The sequence below is a fragment of the Rattus rattus genome, chromosome 16 (assembly GCF_011064425.1).
Source record: "Rattus rattus isolate New Zealand chromosome 16, Rrattus_CSIRO_v1, whole genome shotgun sequence".
Classification (NCBI taxonomy): Eukaryota; Metazoa; Chordata; class Mammalia; order Rodentia; family Muridae; genus Rattus; species Rattus rattus.
In genome coordinates, this window is record NC_046169.1 from 16,697,717 (window position 1) to 16,716,804 (window position 19,088).

General features: G+C 52.3%; 1 protein-coding gene across 1 annotated transcript; it reads left to right on the forward strand.

Moving 5' to 3' along the window:
- The first annotated feature begins 854 nt into the window (after positions 1–854).
- On the forward strand, positions 855–18,667 carry Slc12a9 (solute carrier family 12 member 9). The gene is made up of 14 exons (XM_032886436.1): positions 855–987; positions 1,748–1,965; positions 2,172–2,306; positions 3,382–3,513; positions 5,406–5,714; positions 6,304–6,411; positions 6,519–6,630; positions 7,351–7,508; positions 7,618–7,700; positions 9,333–9,457; positions 9,695–9,887; positions 10,095–10,269; positions 11,308–11,454; positions 17,386–18,667. The coding sequence occupies exons 2-14, from the start codon at positions 1,785–1,787 to the stop codon at positions 18,270–18,272; spliced, it is 2,745 nt and encodes a 914-aa protein (XP_032742327.1). The 5' UTR covers positions 855–987; positions 1,748–1,784; the 3' UTR covers positions 18,273–18,667.
- Positions 18,668–19,088: the final 421 nt, after the last annotated feature.

Sequence of the window (19,088 nt, forward strand, 5' to 3'; positions counted from 1 at the left end):
ACATTAGCATCAGGCTGTGCTGTTACTTATCTGTAATCCCGACACATGGGAGGTGGAGGCGGGAGGATCAGAAGCATGAAGCAATGTATTGAACTGGGGCTAGCCTGGTCTACATAAAGAGCGCCTCCCCCCCCAAGTCTCCTGCAAAAGAAAACGGGAGTATACGAAATTAATTCTCCACTGCTCTTCTAGAAGGGCTGTCATAGTTAAGTCCTGTTTTATAGGTGAGGAAGCGCCGTTGGTAAGACCTGTAAGGGTTGAGGAGGAAACACCAATTGGAGTTTGGGGGTCACAATTACACGTTCTTAGACAGGCACAAAAGCAAGCAGGGTTACCTGCTTATTCACCCGGACCAGCGTCTGGATGGAGGTTCACGGCTCCCTCCGGTGGCCGAAGAGAAGAGCGCAGCCTACGGGCTGAAACTGGACGAGGAGAGGGTCTCATCTGGACGTGAAAGGGACGAGACTGGAAGCCCGAGGACATTCTGGGTCTCCGGAGAAACTGGAATAGTACGACTACGGAAGGCGCCGACCGACGTCGCTTGCTGTTCCCGAGTACACACCTGAGTCAGGTGCCGCGGTTCCGCCCACTCCACTTTTCCGCAGTCGTCACGCGCCCCTTTCAGATACTCCTGGGGACGCCTCGGAGCTCAGTTGCAGTCAGACCCGCATATGCTAGTCTGTCGGTCACGGGGGCCTCTGAGGATCGTGACCCACTACGTTGCAGAAGAAAACCCCAGACGCACGTGGAAGAGTTTGGTAAGCACAGGCAGCTTAGGAGAGTATGGGCGGGGCTTGTGCGTAGACCACACCTTTGGGGCGGGGCTTGAATCCGGACCAATGGGACGCCTTGCTAGGGAGGGCAGGCTCCGGGCCTGACATCCCGGTAGCCCGCTTGCTTTTTCCGGCTCCCTCGCCCCCTCGGTACATAGCGGAGCCCACCCCAGGCGCGTTGGGATCACACCGGAGCAGCTTCGTTTCTAGGGTGGTGAGTGAGCACCCTGCCGCATCCAGCGGCAGGGTGCGCTTGGCCGTCCGGAACCAGATGCCGGGCCCCCTAGGCATCCAGTTACTGGAGCAAGTGGACAAGAGCGGGTGGGTGGGGGAGGAGGACCCTGGGGACCCTGTGTGGCGTGATGCCAGGCGGCCTGCGTTTGTGTTTGGACAATCGATGGCTCTGTTCGGATTGATAGAGTTTGGAGGGCTCATTGTAGAGATTAGAAAAATCTGGTCAGGACTGAGATGGGGTGAGGGACAGGTGTGATGGAGGGTGGAGCTTTGAGAGGTTTGAAAGTTTCTTGTTGCCCATGTGTGAGATGCTGTATTGGGGGTACCGAGAGGTGCAGCTTAGGGCTTGGGAGGAGGTGTTTACTGGTAGTAGCTAACTTCCCTTTGGGGAGAGCTTCTTCCCCTCTTGTTGCCACTTAAGGAGAGACCTATTTGACAGGGGGATCTGTGTCCCTTTCGCAGAGCCACTGCTACCCCTAGTTTCAGTGTCACGGAGGACAGCACGGTCCCTAAGATCTGAAAGTGGTCCTGATTACTTAAACCCCAGAGTCTGAGAGTGTGGGGAAGTGGCTAGGATAGTTCTGAGTTTCTGTGCCCTGTGTGTATGTGTGTGGGTGTGTGTGTATGTCCGTTCTTTGTAATTCTCCTTTTGAGGAAGCTCTGAGTGTTTAATTGGGGTTTTGTTTAGGGGGAGAGGTTCTGTGGAATTGCTATCCAGCCACTAAAACCTCTTTTTACAGGTCACCTAGCCCTTTTGTGGCTTCCTCTGCTGGCGCTATGGCCAGTGAGAACTCCCCTCTTTTGGCCTACCGGCTTCTGGGGGAAGAAGGGGCTGCCTTCCCTCCCAATGGAGCCGGAGGATCTGGAGTGGCATCAGCCCGCAAGCTCTCCACCTTCCTGGGTGTGGTGGTGCCCACGGTCCTGTCCATGTTTAGTATAGTCGTGTTTCTAAGGATTGGTGAGTAGAGGGAAGAATTACTGGGAAGGGGCTGAGGCCACGGATGAACCCTAGTGCATGTGGGCAGATGGAGGGTGGAAGGACAAGACCCCTTGTGGCCTCGTGTGTGGCTCTGCTGTAGGACTCAGCTGCCCAGTGGGCTGGGGGTAGGGAAAGAGGACTGTAACCAACCATCCCTTGTGACCAGCTTTTGTCCCCCTGTTTAGGGTTCGTGGTGGGCCATGCTGGGCTGTTGCAGGCCTTGGCCATGCTCCTGGTTGCCTACGTCATTCTGGCACTGACAGTCCTCTCAGTGTGTGCCATTGCCACCAATGGAGCTGTGAGAGGGGGCGGAGCCTACTGTATCCTCAAACCTGGATGGGCTGGGTCTGGGTTGTTCTGTCCTCCAAGGTTCAGGAGGGGAAGAGGCCAATGTCTTCTGTCTGAATATAGGCCAAATGCTAATGAGCAGGGGGTCGCAGGTAAAGGCGACCAGCACTCTTGTCTTCATGTCTGGTCTCCTAACAGTGATAGCAGTTAACATTTTTAAGTGCAGAGAATGTATGTAGCTCAGTGGTAGAGTGCTTGCCTAGCATGCATGAAGTTCGGGGTTCCATCCCCAGTTCTTTCCCCCACTCTGACAACCACAACCACAGAAACACCCAGTGATAATCATTCTACGGATGAGGAAAGTAGATGCTGGGTGTGGAAATGCAGGCCTCGCACCCTAGATACCTGGGAGATGGAAGCAGGAGGATTAAAAGCACAAGAGTACCCTGGGCTACAGAACGAATTTGAGGCCAGCCTGGGCCACAAATGGAGACCTTGTCTCAAAATCAAAAAAATCAAGAGTGGAGCACGGTGGGTGATACACACCTCTAATTCTAGCACTGAGGTGTGGAGGCAGGAGGATGAGGAGTTCCAGGTCATCCAACCCATAGTGAGTTGGAAACCACCAGGGCTAATTGAGACCTTGTATCAAAAATCATACAGAGTGGCAGCTGGAGAGATGGCTCAGCGGTTAAGAGCGATGGCTGCTCTTGCAGGGGTCCTGAGTTCAATTCTCAGCACCCACATGGCGGCTCACAAGCGTCTGTACCTCCAGTCCCAGATACTACACCATCCTCACACAGACACACATGCAGGCAAAACACCAGTTTACATGAAATAAAACCCAAAAGACAATCAAGCAAAATAAAGAGTAAGGGGAGAGTGGGGGAGGGGCCCAGGGTAGAGAGCTTGCCTGACGGGAGTGAGGAAATAGGGCAGGTTGTGTATTCTCATCATTCGTGCAGGGATACGGGACTTAGGCGCACCATTGCTGGCGACCGAGCTGATACTTGCAGAAAACCTGAAGTGAAGTCGCCGGGACTTAGGGCCCTTTCCTCCATTTCGGTTTCTTTTCCCTTAACGCTCAACCCCTGCTTCCACTTTTAGTTATGATCAGCAGGACTCTGGGGCCGGAGGTGGGTGGCAGCATCGGCCTCATGTTCTACCTGGCTAACGTCTGTGGCTGTGCTGTGTCCCTGCTGGGACTGGTGGAATCTATCCTGGATGTCTTCGGGGCTGGTGTGTGTTCCTCCCAACCTGGGCTGGGTGCTGCTGGGCTTCTCGGGGTCTGGGATTGTGAGATCATGTCTCCCAAGACGCGCCCGCTGACTCTTCTCAGATGTACGGGCAGCCGAGTGCTTGTCTCCATCCCCGGGGGAACTTACTGTCCCCAGGCATGTCCAACCTGCAGCCCTCTGGCCACATGTGGCCGAGGATAGCTATGAAAGCCCCCAATACAAAATTTTAAGTTTGCCTCAAACACTAGGTTCTTTTTTAAGATGTGCATACTTTTCTCTCTTCTTTCTGTTTTGGGGGTGGGCGTGGGTGGAGTATACATGTGTGATGTGTGCATGTGTGCACGTGTGACGTGTGCATGTGTAGGTGAGCCTGCTCGAGTATGCCTCTCTAGAGGCCAAAGGTCAGTGTTGGCTATCTCCCCTTGTTGCTCTTTCCTTTGTTCATTTACTTGTAAATATCCACTAATTTGTTTTTATTGCTGTGTGTATGATAGGGGGACACACACCTACCGTGGCTTGAGTGTGGAGGTCACGGGATAAATTTGTGGAGTCAGTTCTCTCCTTGAGCACAGTGATTTAGAAAAGTCAGAAATAACTCCTAAGCCAGGCATGGTGGTGCGAGCCTTTCGTCCTAGCATTTAGGAGGCAGCGTATCTATGTGCACATATACGTATATATGGGGTTTATTCGAGTGACGTACAGGCTCTGGCTCAACAATGGCTGCCTATGAGTGGAAAAGCCAAGAATCGGTAGTTGTTCAGTCTGTGAGGCTGGGTGTCTGAGCTGCTCTTCAGGGTAAACCAGAACCCCGAGGAGGTAGGCTTTACTGCCAGTGAAGGAGTGGACTTGCTAGCGAGGATGAGAAGAAGCAGGCAGAGAGAGAGAGAGAGAGAGAGAGAGAGAGAGAGAGAGAGAGAGAGAGAGAGCGCGAGAGCGCACATCCTTCACCCATGTCCTTTATATAGGCTGCCAGCGGAGAGTGTGGTCCAGATTAAAAAGTCTTATCTTCCTACCTCCAAGATCCCCATTAGAAGTGGCTCTTCTGAAAGGCAGTGGTAGCACACACCTTTCTTTCATCTCAGTACTTGGGAGGCAGAGAGAGGCGGGTTTTGGTGAGCTCGAGGCCAGCCTGGTCTACAGAATGAGTTCCAGGACAGCAGGACTACACAGTGAGACCCTGTCTCAAAAGAAAAAGGCTCGTGTATCTCAGACCATCCTGAAGATAACATTGAACTTCTGAGTCTCCTGTCTCCCTCCACCTTCCAATAGTTAGCGTGTGGCACCATGACTGGTTTTAATGTGGATGCTGGGAATGAAACCCAGGCCTTTATTATGCTAAGCAAGCCCTCTACCAACTGAACTACAGGTACAGACTGTGTGTGTGTGTGTGTGTGTGTGTGTGTGTGTGTGTGTGTGTGTGTGTACCATGGCCTTCCTGTGGAGGTCAGAAGACAGCTTGTGAGAATTGCTTTTTTATTGTCCCATGTTGGTCTGGGGCATTGAACTCGGTTTGTTAGACTTGGCAACAGGTGCATTGCCTCCCGAGCCATCGAGACTTTTTTAATATATATATATATATATATATTATATATGTATATATATACATATATACATATATACATACACTTTGGGAAGTTCTCTTTGGGGAGCAGGATTTATCAAGGACAATGTCATGTTGCAAAGTCAAAAGATTGGACATGCCTGGTTCTAGTCAGAGAGACCAGCCTGATTAGCAGGATTGGTCCCCACCAAGGGAGGTCAATGATGCTGGGATTTCCTGAAAAGCGATATAGGATAAATGAGATCTCTAGTAACAGGTGGGTGGACGGGGTCATAGTTGGGGCTGGGCATCTCGGGGTCCACAGCTTTTAACTCAATCCTGCCTCTCTCCAGATGTCACAGGCCCCAGTGGGATCAAGGTTCTACCCCAGGGTTATGGCTGGAATCTGCTCTACGGCTCCCTTCTGCTGGGCCTCGTGGGTGGTGTGTGCACTCTGGGAGCTGGTCTCTACGCCCGAGCTTCCTTTCTTACGTTCTTGCTGGTTTCTGGCTCCCTGGCCTCGGTGCTGGTCAGCTTCGTGGCGGTGGGACCCAGGAATATCACGTTGGCTCCTCGACCAGGCACCAATGGTTCCTCCGTGCCACCCCGGCATGGCCACTTCACGGGGTTCAACGGAAGCACCCTAAAGGACAACTTAGGTGGTGAGTTGAACACTGGAGTGCCAGGGGCCTTGTGTGAGAGGTGGGCCTTAAAATCCCTGGAGGAGGGGCCGGGGAGATGCTTCAGCAGTTAGGAGTGCCCAGCACCCGGGTAGGGCAGGTCATAGCTCCAGCTTCCTCAGGGGATATGACGTCATTTGCAAGCCTCCTGGAGCACCTGCACACACATGGCCTACCCTGTCCCCAGCCCCATGATAAAATATGCAAATAAGTCTTAAAAACAAGAATCCCTGGAGGCACTACTTGCCTAGCATACACAAAGCCCTGGATTCTACTCCCAGCACCGCAGAAACCACTCAAAGTGGTGCATGCCGGTAATCCCAGCCCTCAGGAAGCGGGGGCGAGAGCATCGCAAGTTTGCTGTCACGGTTGGCTTCACAATGGGTTTGAGGCCAGCCTGGGATCCAATGAGGCCCTGTCGTGAAACAAAGGAAGGAACCGACTAAGGGTGGAGAAGGGAGACCTAACCTTGATTTCGGGCTGGGGAAGGCACCAACAAGACCTGCAGGTACTCTGAGCTGGGTGGGTGAATCCGGGTAGGAATACTGATCCCCCATGCATCACCCCACAGCCGGCTATGCTGAGGACTACACCACAGGGGCCATGATGACGTTTGCCAGTGTCTTTGCTGTCCTCTTCAACGGCTGCACTGGCATCATGGCTGGGGCCAACATGTCAGGTGAGAGTCCGCTCTTGGGGGTGTGGTCTGGGGGTGTGGTAAGGCTGCTGGCAGGAGAGGTGGGTGTGACTGAAGGCTGGCCTCTCTCTCTGCTCCTGCTCCTCCAGGGGAGCTGAAGGACCCCAGCCGGGCAATTCCTTTGGGCACAATCATCGCAGTCGCCTATACCTTCTTCATCTACATCCTGCTCTTCTTCCTCTCCAGCTTCACTTGTGACAGGTACACAGTGGTGGGAGGTGACAGACCCTTGTTAAGGTTGGGTGTGTTGGAACAAGATGGTATGCCGGGTTACCACAGGTTGGCCAGTAGGGTGTGGGGCTGAAGGGACAGGTGAACATAGCCTTTCCCATTGGTGCTGGTGGTGCACACCTTTAATCCCAGCATTCCTGAGGCAGGGGAGGTGGGTCTCTGAGTTCAAGGCCAACCTGGTCTACAGAGTGAGTTCCTGGAGAACCAGGGCTACACAGAGAAACCCTGTCTGAAAAGAAAAGTGTGTGTGTGTGTGTGTGTGTGTGTGTGTGTTTGTGTGTGTGAGAGAGAGAGAGAGAGAGAGAGAGAGAGAGAGAGAGAGAGAGAGAGAAGGAAGGTATCAGGTATCCCTCCTCCCCTCATTTCTTATTTTTATTTGTTTGTTTGTTTTTTGAGGCAGAGTTTCTCTGCGTAGCCTTGGCTGACCAGGAACTATGTAGACCAAGCTGGCCTCAAACTCACAGAGATCCTCCTGGCTCTGCCCCACCATTGCCTGGAAGGTTGAAAATCACCGCCCTGTACATAGCTGAGGCTGGTCCAGAACCTGAGATCCTCCTGTCTCCGTTTCCTGAGTGTTAGGATTACAAGGCCCCTTCTAGGACCTAGGTCTAGCAACACAATGTCACAAGGACCTTTTCTTATGAGGACCTTGAGACAGCAGCCCTTCCTCCTTCCTTCCCTCCTGGCTAGAGCCCTGCTTCAGGGAGACTATGGCTTCTTCCGTGACATCAGCTTGTGGCCCCCACTCGTGCTGATCGGCATCTACGCCACGGCCCTCTCAGCCTCCATGAGCTCTCTCATCGGTGCCTCCAGGATCCTGCACGCCCTGGCCCAGGATGACCTCTTCGGTGTGGTGCCCTCTGGGTCTGCCGAGCTGCTCTGGGCATGTCCTCCTGGGTCTGTCTCCGTCCCCTTTAGGCCCAGACTGATGTGTCTGCTGTGTTTCTGTTTTTACAGGTGTCATCTTGGCACCAGCCAAGGTGGTATCTGGAGGGGGTAACCCCTGGGGCGCTGTCCTGTATTCCTGGGGCCTGGTGCAGGTGAGTGTTCCCTGGAGCTGGCCTGCCTTCCCCTCTAGCTATCTGACTCAGAAATCATCTTAGGTCTGGATCAGAATGAAAATGCGGACGTGGGCCAGGATAGTGGCGTATACCTGCAGTCCCGATTTGGAGGCAGAGATGAGGGAGTGCATTGAAACATTGAGGCCAACCTGAGTTACACAATAGGACCCTGCCTGAAATTAAATAAATAACATAAAATGGGTAGTCCAAGACGTAATCCTAACATGTAATCAGGAGGCAAGGGGTACACGGACTGTAGCAAGTGTGAGCCAGGCTAGCCAATCAGAGCAAGGCCTTGTCTCATAAAAACAAAAGCACACAGACACACATATACACACACACAGCGATAGACACACAGACACACACACATATACACACACACAGCGACACACACAGACAAACACACACACACACACAGATGAGAGAGACAGACAGACAGACAGACTGGCACACCCATTTGGTGCACTGGCATTTCCTTTTATTTATGTTGAGACCATCTCATTTTGCAGCCCTGGCTGCCCAGAATAGCCTAGAACTCATAAAGACCTGCCTGCCTCTGCTTCCCGAGTGCTGGGATTAAAGATGTGCCTGGCCTCAATTAATTTATTAATTTTACTTTGCAGTCCGAGGGATCAAATCTAATATCTTACACATACCAAGCCCTCTACCACTGAGTTTTATCCCCCACCCTTCATCTATTTGTTTTACTTTTGAGACAGGGTCTTTCCATGTAGCCCAGGCTAGTCTTAAACTCACTGTGTAGCCCAGGCTGGCTTACAACTCTTGCCTCCCCTCCTGAGTTCTGGGAGTGCACTGGCATTTCACGGTGTACCTTGACCTTTCTTGGGGGACACTAACATTTTGTGGAACTTTGTGTGGGTAATCTGGCTTTATATAGAGTTCCTTGGCACCTCTTTGGGTACACAGACATTGCAGAGAGGTACGTTGGCATTCTGGAGATTATATATGTGTGTGTGTGTGTGTGTGTGGAATTTGGGGATAAGCTTGGTCTTGCATACTTGCACATCTCAGGCTGGCCTCAAACTTCTGATCTTCTTGCCTCTACCTTGTGAGTACTGGGATACAGGTATGCACTACCATATCTTGCCTGTCGTGTATGGTGCTGGGGATTGGTCCCAGGGCCTGGTCCCAGGGCCTCGTAAGTGCTAAGCAAGCAATCTGAGTGCAGAACAATGTCCCCAGCTTTGCAATGGCAAAGTTTTTTGTGGTTTTTGTTGTTGTTGTTGTTGTTGTTGTTGTCTTTGAAACAAGGTCTTACTCTGCAATCCTAACCAATCTGGAACTTGCTATGTAGACTGTCCTGGAACTCCCAGACTTGGGGACTCCTGGGATTGTGGGCCACCACACCTGGTCGAATCCCTCCCATTTCCTCCTGTGTATGGACACGGGTGCCCAAACTTGAGTGCGCATATGTGCATGCATGTGTGTAGAGGTCTGAGGACACCTCGGGAGAATCGATTCTCTCCCTCCAGTGTGTGAACCCCAGGGATTGAATTCAGGTCGTCAGGAAACGGCTTTCTCCACTGAGCCGGCTGGCCAGCCCTTGAATGGGCACTTTGGATTAATGCTTATGTCTTGATACTTTCCCAGCTGGTGCTGCTGGCTGGGAAGCTGAACACATTGGCTGCTGTGGTCACCGTCTTCTACTTGGTAGCCTATGCTGCGGTAGACCTATCTTGCCTGAGTCTGGAGTGGGCTTCCGCCCCTAACTTCCGGTGAGAAATAAAGATGCCTTAGAGAATGAGGAGGAGGAGGAGGAGGAAGAGGAGAGGGAGGAAAAGGAGGAGGAGGAGGTGGGGACGGAGGAGGAGGAGGAAGAGGAGGAGGAGGAGGGTGAGTAGGAAGGATGGCGTCTCAAGGGGGCGGGGCTGCAGGCTGGAGTGAGTGACAGGCAAGTGCTGGGGGCGGGGCAGACCTGAGTGCTTTTCCCTCTTTCTGTCTGCCCATCCCAGCCCCACCTTCAGCTTGTTCTCCTGGCACACCTGCCTGCTTGGGGTGGCCTCCTGCCTGCTGATGATGTTCCTCATCAGTCCCGGGGCCGCCGGTGGGTCCCTTCTTCTCATGGGCCTGCTTTCCGCCCTTCTCACCGCTCGAGGAGGACCCAGCAGTTGGGGCTATGTCAGCCAAGCCTTGCTTTTCCACCAGGTTGGGGACCTTGAGGAAGGGTGGGTGGTAGTCTTGGGAAGCTTCCTGCTCCCACCCCTGGGGTTGGTGTTTCTGTCTGAGAAGAACTGAATGGTAACTGTTTGCTGGTCCTCCTCCTCCCCCTCCTCCCCTCCCTCCTCCACCTTCTCCTCTTCCCCTTCCTCCTCCTCCTCCCCCTCTTTCTGCCCACCTCCTCCTGCTTCTCAGGTACGGAAGTACTTGCTCCGCCTGGATGTCCGCAAGGAGCACGTGAAGTTCTGGCGGCCTCAGCTGCTGCTCCTAGTGGGAAACCCTCGGGGTGCCCTGCCTCTGCTGCGCTTGGCCAACCAGTTAAAGAAGGGGGGACTCTATGTGCTGGGCCATGTCACTCTGGGAGACCTTGGTAAGTGACTTTCTTGTTTTCTCTTGATCTCCTCTCCTCTGTCTCAGACACCTCTTGTTTCTGTTGAGACTCATGCAGGCTTTGAACTCTAGGAACTAGTAAATGATTTAAATAACCCAGTATGTTGCTGAGCTACATCCCTAGCTCTTCACTGGGGGATTCTAGGCAGAGGCTCTACCCCTGAGCCACGCCCCCAGCCCCTCACTGGGGATTCTAGGCAGGTGCTCTACCACTGAGCCACGCCTCCAGACCCTCACTGGGGGATTCTAGGCAGGGACTCTACCCCTGAGCCACGCCCCCATCCCCTCACTGGGGATTCTAGGCAGGGGCTCTACTCCTGAGCCACGCCCCCAGCCCCTCTCTGGGGGACTCTAGGCAGGGGCTCTCCCACTGAGCCACGCCCCCAGCCCCTCACTGGGGATTCTAGGTGAGCACTCTACCCCTGAGCCACGCCCCCAGCCCTCACTGGGGATTCTAGGCAGGGGCTCTCTCATTGAGCCACACCCCCAGTCCCTCACTGGGGGATTCTAGGCAGGGGCTCTACCACTGAGCCATGCCTCAGACCCTCACTGGGGATTCTAGGTGAGCACTCTACCCCTGAGCCACGCCCCCAGCCCTCACTGGGGGATGCTAGGCAGGGGCTTTACTAATTTGAAATAAAGTCCCAACTCTAGTAAGAGTAAATGATCTTGACCAATATTTGTTACCCCTACCCCTGTCTCTATCTCTGTCTTTCGCTGTCTCTCTTTGCTTTTCTGTCTCTCTCTTTGCCTTTCTGTCTCTGTCTCTGTCTCTCTGTCTCTCTCTATCTCTCCTGTTTTTCAACTACTGAGGATTGAACCCAGTACCTTGCACATGCTAGGCAAACACTTCACTACCGACCTATATTGCCAGTCCTCGTTTTTGTGAGGTAGGTTCTCTCTGTAAAGTCCAGGCTGGTCTTGAATTTATCACCTTCCTGCCTCAGTCCCTGGAGCACTGGGGTGAGGTGTGTGTCACTATGACTGGCATCACCTGCCTCCTTTACTTTCTCTGCAGACTCCTTACCATCAGACCCTGTGCAACCACAGTATGGCGCATGGCTGAGCCTGGTGGACCTTGCCCAAGTGAAGGCCTTCGTGGATCTCACCTTATCACCCTCTGTGCGGCAGGGGGCTCAGCATCTTCTACGGATCTCTGGTCTTGGTGAGCTGCTCCTCTCTTGCTGTCCTTAGGCTCCCTGAGTGTCCCCTTCTATCTCTGCACCCTTCCCCTCTGGAATCCACTAGATTGTAGATTGCAAAGGGAGCTCACTATATAGTGCAGATAAGACAGTAGCCAAAGATAACAGGAGTAGACCATCTGACAGTGGCCACATTGTCTGACTGGAGATATGGCACAGGCAGGGCATGACATTGTGGTTGGATTAAAATAGTTACATTTAGCTGGATGGCTGTAGCACATGCCTTTAATCCTAGCACTTGAAAGGTAGAGACAGTTGGATCTCTAAGTTCCAGGCCAGCCTGGTCTACAGAGTGAGTTCTATGACTGCCAGGGCTACACAGAGAAACCCTGTCTCAACAAAACAAAACAAACAAAAATTACATTTAACTGTGCATGTGTTTGTGTGTGTGTGGTGTGTGGTGCATGGTGTGTGTGTGTGTGAGTGTGGTGTGCATGTGTGTATGTGTGGTGTGTATGTGTGAGTGTGGTGTGTGTGTGTGTGGTGTGTATGTGTGTGTGGTGTGTATGTGTGTGTGGTGTGTATGTGTGTGTGGTGTGCATGTGTGTGTGGTGTGCATGTGTGTGTGGTGTGCATGTGTGTGTGTGTGTGTGTGTGTGTGTGGTGTGTGGGTGTTGGGTGTGTGGGAGTGTGTGTGTGTTTGTGTGTGGTGTGTGTGGAATGTGTGGTGTATGTGTGTGTGTGTGTATTTGAGGTGTGTGTGGTGTGTAAATGTGGTGTGTGTGGTGTGTGTGTGGGGTGTGGTGTGTGTGGTGTGTGGGGTGTGTGGGGCATGTGTGTGTGTGTGCATGTGTGTGTGGTGTGTGTGTGTGTGTGTGTGTGTGCATGTGTGTGGTGTGTGTGTGGTGTGTGTGTGGTGTGTGTGTGGGTGTGTGTGTGTGTGTGGTGTGTGTGTGTGGTGTGTGTGGGGGGGTGTGTGTGTGTGTGTGTGTGTGTGGGTGTGTGTGTGTGGGTGTGTGTGTGTGTGTGTGTGTGTGGTGTGTGTGTGTGTGTGGTGTGCATGTGTGTGGTGTGCATGTGTGTGTGGGGTGTGTGTGGGTGGGTTGTTTGTGTGGGTGTGTGTGTGGTGTGTGTGTGTGTGGTGTGTGTGTGTGTGTGTGGTGTGTGTGTGTGTGGTGGTGGTGTGCATGTGTGTGTGGTGTGTATGTGTGTGTGTGGTGTGTGTGTGTGGTGTGCATGTGTGTGTGGTGTGCATGTGTGTGTGGTGTGCATGTGTGTGTGGTGTGTGTGGTGTTTGTGTGTGCATGTGTGTGTGGTATGTGTATGTGTGTGGTGTGTGTATGTATGTGTGTGTATGTGGTGTGCATGTATGTGTGGTGTGTATATGTGTGTGGTGTGTGTATGTATGTGTGTGTATGTGGTGTGCATGTATGTGTGGTGTGTATATGTGTGTGGTATACATATGTGTGTGCTGTGCATGTGTGTGTGCTGTGCATATGTGTGTATAGTATCCATATGTGTTGTGTATGTATGTGTGGTGTGTGTATGTGTGTGTGTTTGTGGTATGCATGTGTTTGTGTGTATATGTGTGTGTTTGTGGTATGCATGTGTTTGTGTGTTTGTGTGTGTGCATTCCTGTGTGTGTGTGTATGTATAAGCATGCCACAGTACATGAGCAGAGGTCAGAAGACTGCTTTAGGAATCAGTTCTCTCCCTCTACCATGTGATTATTAGAGATTGAACCCAGATCATCAGGATTAGCCACAAACATCCCTAACCCACTGATCCATCTTGCTGACCCCAGTTTTGTTTTGTTTTTAGCTAAGGTCCAGTGGAGCTCAGGCTGACTTGGAACTCACACTGTTGCCAAGTTTGACCTTGAACTACATATCCTCTTGCTCGAGATTACAGGCATGCAATACTATGCCCACTTTATAAGGTGCTGGGAATGGAACCCAGGACTTTTTGCATGCTGGCTAAGAACTCTATAAGCTGAGCACTGTCCTCTGCTCTCTCTCTTTTTTTAAGCAAAACTTAGAGACCATTTGGGCTCTGGAGAATATTTTGGAAAATTGTTTGAGGCTTAGACTGTCCACTAAAACAGAATTTCTCCCACCCAAATGCTAACTAGGCTTAACCCTGCTTAGTGTGTGAGATCCAGCAAGTTAGGAGTGGGTATCCACAGATAAACCAGATGGTTGCTAACCACCAGAATTCAGAGAAAGCAAAACCACTGAATACTGATGTGGTCAATCAACTGAGTAAGGCCTGCAAAGGCTCTGTAGTAGGGAGGCCAGGGTAATGGCTTACGCCTGCATTCCTAGCACTTGGGAGTCAGAGGCAAGAATTCCAGGCCAGCCTGGGCTTTACAGTCAGACCCTACTACCAACAAACAATCAGGGTAGCAGGAAGGAGGAGTGTGGGGTCCCTGTGTCACAAAGGATGCTGAGGTTGTATGAGCGTGATGCTTTCAGATAAGTGGAGTATTGCCAGATCTGTGACTCTTCCTGGTCCTTGCTCTTCACTGGGGGATTCTAGGCAGGGGCTCTACCACTGAGCCACGCCCCCAGCCTCTCACTGGGGGATTCTAGGCAGGGGCTCTACCACTGAGCCACACCCCCAGCCTCTCACTGGAGGATTCTAGGCAGGGGCTCTACCACTGAGCCACGCCCCCAGCCCCTCCCTGGGGGATTCTAGGCAGGCGTTTTAATAATACTTTAATTCTAATAATAGTTTACACTTCAGCTTAATTTAAGCTTTTTTTTTTTTGTTTTTTTTTTGTTTTTTGTTTTTTTTTTGGATAAGACTATCATTAAATTGTCCAGGAAGACCTTGAATTTGAAAGTTTTTTTTTTGGGGGGGGGTGTTGAGACAGGGTTTCTCTGTGTATCCCTGGCTGTAGACTCATAGGGCTCCGCCTGCCTCTGCCTCCTGAGTGCCGAGAATAAAGGCCTGTGCCACTCTCTTCGGAGACCTTGAATTTTAGATCCTTGTGCTTCAACCTCCCACACAGCTAGGATCACACATCTACACCGGCAGGCAGTCCAGCTGTGTGACTCACATGGCTGGGCCTGCAGCCTTGTACCCCAGGCACCTCTGATCCCAAGACTAGTATGTGTCATCTGAGCAAACACATCCCTCTCCACCTGCAGGCTGTCAGGTCAAAGGTCAACAAGCATTGAACTTCGTGCTGCTTGGTGCAAAGCAGGGAGGGCTCTGGTCGAGCAGGGAGGGCTCTGGTAGAGTGTAGGGTGGCAGGTGATTAGTTTACTTGCAGGGTCAGCTGAAGTTCCTTCCTGCTAAGAGGATTGTGATATGACTCAGTACCATTTACCCCTGGAGCACCCAAGGGTCTTAGCTTTTCTTCTGCAAAGGGACCATTAGCCTAGAGAAACGCACCCAGAGGGAGATGACTGCAGTGGAAAGGAAAAGTGTGTCTGGAGGAATGGCCTACCAGGTATAGCTGTTGCTGTGCAAGTAGAAGGACTTATGTTCAGTTCCCCAGCACCAAGTCAAAGCGGGGTACCTCTGGGCACATCTAATGCCAGCATTGGGAAGATGGAGCCAGGGAGGCTCTTGGGGCCAGCCAGGCGATGAGCTGATTCTGTCAGACCCTGACTCAAAAAATAAGGCTGGCAAGATGGCTCTGTTGATGTGACAACCTGAGTTCAATTTTTGGTACCCACATAAAGATAGGAGAGAACTAATCCCATAAAATTGTCCTCTGATCTGCACATGAATACCTTGGCATACATGCTCACCCACCATGTACAACATAATGATGATGGTGGTGGTGGTGGTGGTGGTGGTGATGGTGGTGGTGGTGGTGGTGGTGGTGGTGATGGTGGTGGTGGTGGTGGTGGTGGTGGTGATGGTGATGGTGGTGATGATAGTGGTGGTGATGGTGGTGGTGGTGGTGGTGATGGTGATGATGGTGGTGATGGTGATGATGGTGATGATGATAAAGGTAGAGACCAGGTATTGGGGCACACACCTTTAACCCCAACACTTGGGAGGTACAGGTCAGCCAGGTATACAACAAGACCTTGTTTCAAAAAAGAAGGGAAAAAAAGCAATTAAAAAGTTGTTTTTAGATGGGGTGTTACTAAATCGTCTAGGCTGAATTTGAACTCATGATGCCCCTGTCTTTGCTGCTTGAGCGCTGGGATTACTGGCATGAGCTACCATATCCTGGAAGTGAAGTTTTCTGAGGCAGTAGTATGGTGAGTTCTGGGTCAGCCTGGGCAACATAAGGAAAATCTGATCTCAAAAAAAAAATAGAAAAAAAGTAAAATTCCAGCGATTATGGTCAGGAATTTGAGAGGCTCATACTTATCGACTGCCCCACTGGGACTTCTCAGACAGATCTGGGTCATTGAGCTTGCTCCAAGCCCAGCTGGAAGGTTAGAGAACAGCCTCTAATGTGAGCAGACACTCACCTTCGTGCCCAGGCCCTTCCAGGCCTGAGGCTTTAGGCCGGTGACTTCATCGCGTGGGGCCTGAGGTTGGTTCCTTATCTCTAAAAGGGGCAGAATGAACACTACTTATCTCATAGTGTTACCACAGGGTTCAAATGAGGTAAATGAGTGCTTTCTCCAGGATGTGGCCTCTGATAACCAGAGGCTTTCTGCTTCCTCTGGGTACTAGGCCGCTGTCCCTGGAGCGGAAGTAGAAGGAAGAGAGCTGCAAAGACTAGCCTATCGTCCCGTCCTCCCCTTTCTGGGACTGGGATATCTCCGCTGGAGATTGACATCGTGAACTTGAATGGTCAGGCTCTCTGATTTTTATTTCACCCAGGCCTGGTGATGCAGGCTGTATTCCCAGCTACTCCAGGAGGGCTGCAAGTTCAAAGCCAGCCTGGGCTACAAAAGAAATCTCATTTCCTCAGTGGAATTCAACTTGAATCTCTGGGGTTTTGCTTGTTTGTTTTCTGGTTGAGACAAGGTCTTGCTCTGTAGCCTAAGCTGCGTGGAACTCACTTGTGTGTAGCCTAAGCTGCCTAAGTAGCCTGAACTGGCATCAAACTTAGAGCCATCCTCCTGCTTCAGCCTCTTGGTTGCTGGGGTTACGGGCTAGAGTCATCGTGCCTGGTTGAAACGGCCTCTCCTGACATGAAAAAGATGCGTTGCCTAAGGCCTGTGGTTGATGCCAACCAACCTTAGCACTAGGAGAACCCAGAGCTGGGGCTGGAGCTCATTGGTAGAGCCCTGAGCTCCCTCCCAACACTCAGTGAACTTCATGGGGGGGCGGTGATGAGTACCTAGAATCCCAGCACTTGGAGGAGGATGTAGAAAGATCAGAAGTTCAAGGTTACCTTCTGACACTTAGAGTTCAAAGAAAGCCCAGGATGCCTGGGACCTTGTCTAGAAAACCAAAAACTGTGAGTGAGTGAGTGAGTGGGTGGGTGCATGCGTGTGTGCATTTAATCCCAGTGCTCAGGAGACCGAGGTAAGTGGATTTCTATGAGTTTGTGCTTTGCTGGGTCTACATAGTGAGTTGCGGCCCAGTCAGGGCTGTATCATGAAACCCTGCCTTAGAATGATAAAATCAAGCAAGCAAGTCAACAAACAAAAACCCCCCTTCCTCTGAAACAAATAAACAAACAAAAACCTAAAGGAAATTTAAGATGGGGCTTGGAATATAGCTGTTAGTGATTGAGGTTTACTCTGCAGTACCACTCCCTGCAAAGGGGGAAGACATCCTGAAGTGAACTTTACCTATTTAAAGTGGAAGAGATTATTCCGAGAGATAGTCAAATAAATGCATGTGAAAGTGTTTTAGCAAAGCCAATTCACTGTGCAAACTGTGTGTATACTGTTTGCTGTAAGGGCCTCAGCCAAGGAGGATGTCATACCTCATGGCTGACCTAAGTGTGAGTGGGCGCGTTTTATGTGGTGTAAACTCAGTCCTCAGCCTGATTTCTGTTCCTTCCTGCCTCCCTTCTCTGCCCCTAGGCGGCATGAAGCCCAACACGTTGGTGCTCGGTTTTTATGATGACGCCCCACCCCAGGACCATTTTCTAACAGACCCAGCCTTCTCTGAGCCTGCAGAGGGCACCAGAGAGGGCGGGTCGCCAGCCCTGAGCACGCTGTTCCCTCCACCTCGGGCTCCTGGGAGCCCCAGGGCTCTCAGTCCTCAGGACTACGTGGCCACGGTGGCAGATGCTCTCAAGATGAACAAGAATGTGGTTCTCGCCCGAGCTTGTGGGGCTTTGCCCCCGGAGCGGCTAAGCCGGGGGTCCGGTAGCAGCGCTCAGCTACATCATGTGGACGTATGGCCCTTGAATCTGTTGAGGCCCCGGGGTGGACCTGGATACGTGGACGTCTGTGGCCTTTTTCTGTTGCAGATGGCTACCATCTTAAGCATGGTGCCTGCCTGGCACAGTGCCCGGCTCCGGATCTTTCTGTGCTTGGGGCCCAGAGAGGCTCCTGGGGCAGCAGAGGGAAGGCTCCGGGCCCTGTTGAGTCAACTCAGGATCCGGGCAGAGGTGCAAGAGGTGGTGTGGGGTGAAGGGGCTGAGGCTGGGGAGCCTGAGGAAGAGGAAGGGGACTTTGTGAATGGTGGTCGAGGAGACGAAGAGGCAGAGGCTCTAGCTTGCAGTGCCAATGCCCTGGTGCGTGCCCAGCAGGGACGAGGCACAGGAGGAGGCCCTGGGGGACCAGAAGGAAGGGATGGAGAGGAGGGACCCACCACAGCCCTTACCTTCCTGTATCTTCCTCGACCTCCTGCTGATCCTGCCCGCTACCCTAGATACCTGGCACTGCTGGAGACCCTGAGCCGTGATCTGGGTCCCACCCTTCTTATTCATGGTGTCACTCCGGTTACCTGTACTGATCTCTGATGCCTGTGCATACAGTGTTGGATAGATAGAGAGGGCCCAGGCCCATTCTCAACAAGGGACGCCCTCCCCCGCCCCCAATGGGCCCTGCCCTTTGGATGATGTTTTAAGGGGACCTCGGGTCTCCTTTGGGCGGCGAACGGACATAGTACACTAATTCTAGGTGGCTGCCCCATTGTAGGGGAGGACATTGCGGCCCTGTTCCTGGTCTGCCTACGCTTCCTTCACTGGTGCCTTGACCAGAGGGGCTGGTCTCTTCTGTGACTCTAGGCTACCTCAGTGTCCCCATCCTGGCCACAGACGCACCGCCTCCCTCTCCCCGACTTCCTTGGGTGGTGATGTTTGTGTTTTGTTTTATTTTTCTAACTACTGACCATAAATAAAAGACCAAAACACTATGGGCTGGTGGAGCACTGCTGGTGGGTAGATGAGAGGGAGCCGGGTGGGAAGGGAGAGATCTATGAGGGGGTGGAGACTTTCAGAGTCCCGGCCAAGAGGCTGCCACGTGCAGGACTGGGGCAGGGATCTGAGAGAATTGCTGGGCCAGAGCCTCTCGGAGAGGCCTGCAGCCCACCCTACGGCTTGGCTCCGGAGGAGGGCGGTCCTCACTTAACAGGAGGGGGCCAGAGAAAGGAAGGATCGTAGAATAAGGCTTGGGGGACCACGTGACCCTCCCCAGGAATGTGGTGACGTCAGGGGGCGTGGTCCTCTCCAAAATTGGGGAGGAAGGGAAGAAAAAAAAAGCCAGAAAAAGTTTCTTTGCTGGAGTCCCAAACGGGGCGTGGGGCTGAAAGGGAGGGAAGGGGCTCAAGGCCCCGG

Coding starts and splice junctions, on each gene's coding strand:
- Slc12a9 (XM_032886436.1), top strand. CDS start 1,785: ATGGCCAGTGAGAACTCCCCTCTTTTGGCCTACCGGCTTCTGGGGGAA. Junction 5,715..6,303: donor CCTAAAGGACAACTTAGGTG/GTGAGTTGAACA, acceptor ATCACCCCACAG/CCGGCTATGCTGAGGACTAC. Junction 7,701..9,332: donor ATTCCTGGGGCCTGGTGCAG/GTGAGTGTTCCC, acceptor ATACTTTCCCAG/CTGGTGCTGCTGGCTGGGAA.